The sequence below is a fragment of the Morus notabilis genome, unplaced genomic scaffold (genome assembly GCF_000414095.1).
Source record: "Morus notabilis unplaced genomic scaffold, ASM41409v2 Scaffold398, whole genome shotgun sequence".
NCBI classification, from domain to species: domain Eukaryota; kingdom Viridiplantae; phylum Streptophyta; class Magnoliopsida; order Rosales; family Moraceae; genus Morus; species Morus notabilis.
This window is the reverse complement of record NW_010364459.1, coordinates 252189-258791: the sequence shown is the minus strand read 5'-3', so window position 1 is coordinate 258791 and position 6603 is coordinate 252189. Positions and strand designations below refer to the sequence as shown.

Here is a 6603-nt window from a genome sequence, read left to right as displayed (position 1 = left end):
AGTATATAATATATTATATAATAATAGTTTTTTTATTATATCAAATATAATAATAAATATATATTATTTTGTAATTATACATATTATATCATAGTATAATATAATACAGTCGTAATTTTTAACTATTTATAACAATTCAACCTCAGAATTTACCAAACGTTATTATACTGATTTTAAAACCAACACAACTACTATAATTATAGTTTACCAAACACTCAATTATTTTTTGTAACATTAACTTTTTTCTTCAACACAATTAAAAATAATTTTTTTAAAATTTACAACACTACTGTACTAAGCCTTTGCCATTCTACCAAATATTGTTAAAGACAGGATGTTGAAAGAAGAAAAAAGGGTAAAAAAAATAAAAATAAAAACAAAAAACAAAACGACAGTGTTGCATGAAAAGACAAGTTTGTAAGTGAGCGACATCATCACAGAAAAAGTACGAAACTTGGGAAACGCAAATTTCATAAGGAACGACGTAAAGTTAAGAAAGCGACGAACGAATGATGGACGAACAAAAATTGAAATAAAAATAAAAATAAAAGATTATAAAATTGAGAGAACAACAGTATCTTGAAAAATGATTATTGAAAACGACAACACACCTATAAAAACGACATTATGTTAGGATGCAGACACGACAATATTGTTGGAAAGGATCGTATCATGTAAGCGGAAAAAATATTCCTAAGCATCCTAATAACTGACAACTAATAAGTTATACCTTACCAAAATTAATATATAAACTACATATTATTAGACTACAGGATAGTGAAAAAAACAATATCACGATATAAATGACTGTATCGTATCGTATGAAATTATATTAAAATGATAAGGAACGTATGAATTTAATCCCAAAAAAAAAAGGAACGAAAACATCAGAGGGGGAACGTGGAAAAAAAAACGACAATATGTAACTCGACAAAATATTAAAAGGACATCGACAGAATTAGCACAAAGATAATACCTTCAGAAACGATAACAGTTTGAAAAACGATATCATTAAAGGACAACGACAACAACCTGAAAATAAACAAAAATTCAAATTCTATATAAAAGAAAACACCATCGTAAAAATATTGTGGTTGAAACCTATGTACCAAATTGCACAAAAATATATAGGAATAACGTTTGAAGTGGCAATAAAATCTCAATAAACGACAACATTTTAATAGCGAAAGCAACAAAAAGAAAAAAAAACGACAAAGAATGCGTGACACAGATGAATCCAGTTGTCGTATAACAAGATAAAGACCACAGTAAGAACCGTAGACTGCCGTTCCACTGAAACATATCACTCTTTCTTCCCCACTAAACCCTGATCGATTGTTTTCAGTAGCTGTGTTGGCTTTCATGCTTTAGCTGATCACAATCTCCAAAAACCCTCCGAGTTAACTCACCGCCCAATTCGCCGTCGACTCAGTCCTTCGAAGCCATGAAAGCCATCGTGAACGCTCGCCGGCTCTCGCGGTTTTTCAAGTCTCCGATTTCTCTCACCTCCGAACGCTTTCTCTCTCCTCAAGTTCCGATCGCCGAAGCTCTCCAGAATCACCTTCAATGGCGGAACAACACCTCCTTCTCTTCCCAATCCTCCTTTCTTCCCGGTACTTATTCAAATTTCTGATCTTTTTTGTTTCGCTAATTGAATTTATGTAAGTTGTTCATAAACTGAGAAGTCTTCAGATGTTTAGTTTTTTCTATGAGATTTTGTCTCGTACTTTGTTTGATTGCTGAGAAACTTAGGGAAATGAAAGGAAAAATATTGGCCTGATCGTCTTGCTTTCATAAGGAGCCTAGAATAGTTAATTTGAGCTCTTTAAAGTTCAAAGTGATTATTTTTTTCCCCTAATTTAATGAGGAGATTTTTGCGCCCGCATTATTCCAGGAAATCATTCAGAAATAGGACAATGCACAGTGTTTAAAACCTCATTGTCACAAGCAAATTTTTCTTCGGAAGCGAATAATGTCGAAGGAAATCCTACAGGTTGTCCATTTTCTTCGGTGCGAATAAAATGCATTTCTTTTTTCAAGTTCTTTTAATGATTTTTGCTTTGCCAATTGGAAATGCAGAGGGTGTTAAGGAGTTGTATGATAAAATTATCGAATCCGTTGTTGTTAAGCGAACAATGGTGCCTAATGCTTGGTTATGGTCATTGCTTGAGAATAGCAAAAACCGGGAAGATATCAAACTTCTTTTTGACGTTTTGGAGAAGCTCCGGCGATTTGTTAGTTTCCAACTTCTTAGTTTTGGTTGTTTATAGTGATTATTAAGGTTTTAAGTTTAAATCCTTGATATTTTTTATGCTTTGGTTTTGGTTGCAGAGACTGTCAAATCTTCGGATCAGTTCTAACTTTAATTTGAATCTCTGCCGAGAGGTTACAAAGGCATGTGTTCGTGTAGGAGCCCTCGACTTCGGTAAGCTTTTTCTTGTTCTTCTTCTTTAGTATAATTATCTTTAGTTTTGAAAAGTTTCTTTCTTGGTTATTCAATAGATATAGATCTTTATTGGAATTTTAGCAGTTAAAATGCTGTCCTTTCATGGATTCTTTTAGACTAGTTCAGCTTATACTTTTGCAGGTAAGAAGACCTTGTGGAACCACAATGTATATGGATTAAATCCTACTATTGCATCTGCCCACCAGTTGTTGGTAACGACATTCTACTCCATTGTAGAGATTTTCTAGCGCTGAAACATTTAGCTCTTCCACATGATTGCCTTAGTTCTGTAGTTCTTACCATTTGCACGTTTAAATGCTTGCTCTGATACGACTGCAGTTATATGCCAAGGATCGAAATGATACGAAACTTATGGTGGAGATAATGGACCTTCTTAAAAAGAATGACCTACCATTGCAACCTGGTACGGCAGATATTGTTTTCAGGTATGCATTCTATGTTAAAGAAGGCCTCCGGCTCTGGCCTTTTCTTTTCTTCCTAAAACTTGTGTGCGCGTGTTCAAATTTTATCTTCTTTTTCTTATGTATATGTTCTTAATATGAATTTGGATTTAACTATTGCAGCATTTGTTCCAAAGCTGATAATTGGCCATTGATGTCCAAGTATTCAAAGAAGTTTGTCAAGGCTGGAGTCAAGCTACGGCAAAGCTCTTTCGATGTGTTGATGGAGTTTGCATCGAGAATAGGTATTTCCATTTTTTCAGTTCCACCCCTCCTCCCGTCATGTATGTTACTCCTGTGATATGTAATTATCATATCGTGCTTTGACTGTTTCTTTAAAACATTTTTTTGAAACTTTTTAACTTTTTATTTCTAGGGGATGTTGAGGTGTTGTGGAAGATTGAGAAGCTCAGATCTGAGTCAATGAAGCATCATACCCTTGCAACAGGATTTTCTTGTGCTAAGGTCAACTCTCGTCTATTTAAAGATAGTTACACCCACGCAAACATTCCTTGGATTAGAGTTGAAGGCATTTTTAGTGAAGTATCATATGAATCAAATGCTTTACAAGTTTAAATAGTCAGCTTTGCAGAGCTTGAACAGAAATTAAAACAGAACGATTTTAGTGCCCCGTTCTGGTGATATAACCAGACACTGTTGTTTGCATATTTACAGGGTCTTTTGTTGGAACGTAAACCAGAGGATGCCGCTGCAGTCATTCAAGTTTTAAATCAGGTGAGTTGTCATATTAGTTTACTTCTAACAGAAGTGATGAAAAGGAACTTTATAATTGCATATTTGGGAGAAGGATTTTTTTCCTCTTTTTATTGGATTGAAACAAAGTATCATATACTTCCTGTCAGAAAAGATAACATTTTGATCTGCGCGAGGATTGAGTGGTAGGCAGTTTTGGACGTATGAATTTATATCATCATACAAAGAAATTACAAAGTTTGCCCAGATAATGTGTATATACTCACCATTTCTTGACACAATTGTAACTTATGCACATTAGGATCTGCCTGATGCAAAGAAATCGAGCATCATGGTCGAGCTGCAAAAACTAGTAAGTGAGTGGCCTGTGGATGTTATCAAGCGCCAAAAGGAAGAAAACAGAAAGGTAAAAAGTACCCCTTTTGATTTCTTTAATTTACGTAGTTATTCTTTAGAAAAATTACAATGTTTCCTTGCTTTACCAAACTTTATTCTTATTCTCTTTGTTGCTCAGGAGCTAGCTAGGCAGTTTCAAACTGATATTCCCGCCATGATCAATGTTCTACTAAATATGGGCTTAGAAGCAAGTGTGAACATGGAAGACCTAACTGGCAAAGAAGGTATTCCTTCTTGAAGTCCTTGAGGTGGAATGTGAGAAATTGTTCTTGTCATGGTTGAAGTGAACTTTGAAAATTGCTCGCCTGACCAATACATTTTTTTTTTTTAAATCAAGGTTAGAGAGACTTTTCTTGTTCCTCAATTACTTCTCGGCGCGCTTAAAAAATAGATCTTCCTCAGCCAGTTGGATGTAATTCATTTCGTTCAAAAGCAAATTTTGATTTCCGTTGCTTTTACTCTTTATATTTCAGTGTACAAAATCTGTCGTTCAGTTAAAGGGGTATAACAATAAACCCCATTGCCACTTAAGGTTGTTTTCACTTTAGCACTGTAGCTGAGTAATGAACCTTTTCTGCTTGTAATCCTTATTGATTGAATAAATACATGCAAAGTACGTTTACTTTTTTCTGCAAAAAAGAAGGGGGAAAAGAAAAGAAAAGACATTCCTTAAAGCCAAAAGTAAATTCAACTCAAATCCAATCATGTATTTGTCAAGTTATTTTCAATTTGATAGCCAATACGAGATTCACAACCTTGTCATGCTTCTAATCTAATATAATTAGAACCCATTGTTGGTGTGGACAATCTTGTCTTAGAAATAAACTATGTCACGCCAAAGAAAGCTTCCTATATTTTTAAAGTCAATAATTCAAAATGCATATACATTGTCTTCATAGGACAACGTTAGCTTGTGGGTAGTTACCATCTTTCATGAAAATAGATCGTGCTTTCATAAACATGGCTATAACCTCCCTCTTCAACTTCTCAAACATTTTCCTCTTTCTTTCCAACCTTTTGATCCTTCGATCTAGAATCGCTTTCAGCAGCATAGCTCATGATCTTGGCTTCTCTGTTCGTTTGATACACCAAGATTCGCCTCTATCTCCATTCTATAACCACTCGATGACCAGCTTTGATCGAATCCAAGCAGCTGCTCGTCGCTCGATCTCTCGCCTCAATCACTTCCATTCTCTCATCACCGCGTCTTCTTCTTTATCAACATCCACACGGAGGGAAGATATCGCTTCAAGATTAATCCCTGATTCTGGCGAGTACACTATGAGCTTCTCTATTGGCAGTCCCCCAATTCAAGTCCACGCCATTGCAGATACAGGGAGTGACTTCATTTGGCTTCAATGCCCCTGCAAATCCTGCAGCCACCAAAGCACGGAAATTCCCATTGTTTTCGAGCCTTCCGAATCGTCCTCTTACAGAAGTCTCTCTTGTGATTCCTTTGGCTGTGATGCTGTAGGTGCAGCAAGAACGTGCACAAATCCTTATCAGAGTTGCGAGTACTCGATAACTTACCTTGACGGGTCAATTACAAAGGGAACTTTTTCAGTTGACAAGTTTGCATTTGAGGATCCTCGTCGCAGCAACAACCACGTCGATGTTGGTTCCTTGAGATTTGGCTGTTCTCACGAGACTTCTTGGCATGTCAACTCTACGTATATCGGTGCAGTGGGCTTGAACCGGCTTCCATTGTCGTTGATCTCTCAGCTAAACATGAGGAAGTTCTCCTATTGTATGGTCATTCCAAATGATCAAGGCTCAGGAAGTAAAATGTATTTTGGTTCCCAAGCAGTTATTTCTGGTGGGAGAACTCCATTTTTGGAGGGAGAGGACTGGTTCTATTATGTGACGGTTGTGGGAATCAGCGTCGGAGATGGAAGAGTTCCTCTTCCTGATGGAGTATTCAACAGGACTGATAGTGGGGAGGGAGGTTTTGTGATTGATTCAGGCACAACATATACAACGCTGAGATCGGAAGCCTATGATGCATTGATCAAGGCATTGGGTGAAGCCACTCCTTTGCCGCAAAGAAAAGGCCCCGTGTATTGGCTTGAACTTTGTTTCGAGGGAAGTTTCGAGGACTTGGACTTGGCTCCGGACGTGTCATTTCAGTTTGATGGTACAGAAGTTATACTGATGAAACAAAGCACTTATGTTGAAGTGCAAGAGGGACTTTGGTGCCTCTCAATTGTTCGGTCCGATCGGTTGCTGTCCACACTTGGAAATGTTCAGCAGCAAAACTATCTTGTTGGCTATGACCTTGATGAGGAAGTGGTTTCTTTTGCCCCAGCTGATTGTGCTACATTTTGAGCTGGGGAAAAAATTTCCCTTTCTCTAATTATTAGTTTACTGAAATGGGGTTTTCTCTTCTGAATTTCCTATGTTTCTTTATGTGGACCTTGTCAAAATGCAGGAGAGAACCATGTGCAAAGCAATGATTTGGGTCTTAAAACAACTCACCAAAACCGTTCCTTGCCCATGTTCCAAGCAGTTGAAATATATTCCTTTCCTGTTATATTTGTACCTCTTTTGGTACTTTCCACTATGCCATTCATTTTGTTTTCTTTCTTG

General features: G+C 36.7%; 2 protein-coding genes across 3 annotated transcripts; both read left to right on the top strand.

Moving 5' to 3' along the window:
- Nucleotides 1-1358: 1358 nt before the first annotated feature.
- LOC21391840 lies at nt 1359-4598 on the top strand. 2 transcript variants are annotated; one of them, XM_024171208.1, is made up of 12 exons: nt 1359-1613; nt 1895-1993; nt 2080-2234; nt 2332-2425; nt 2588-2658; nt 2786-2892; nt 3031-3152; nt 3284-3372; nt 3583-3642; nt 3923-4027; nt 4136-4241; nt 4355-4598. In XM_024171208.1, exons 1-12 carry the CDS (start codon nt 1445-1447, stop codon nt 4357-4359), a joined length of 1182 nt encoding a protein of 393 aa, XP_024026976.1. In that variant the 5' UTR covers nt 1359-1444; the 3' UTR covers nt 4360-4598. The 2 variants fall into 2 exon arrangements, with proteins under 2 accessions (XP_024026976.1, XP_024026975.1); XM_024171207.1 differs by having other exon boundaries at nt 4136-4598.
- A 379-nt stretch (nt 4599-4977) lies between these two features.
- On the top strand, nt 4978-6342 carry LOC21391839 (aspartic proteinase CDR1). Its single transcript, XM_010106731.1, has one exon. The coding sequence runs from the start codon at nt 4978-4980 to the stop codon at nt 6340-6342; it is 1365 nt and encodes a 454-aa protein (XP_010105033.1).
- Nucleotides 6343-6603: the final 261 nt, after the last annotated feature.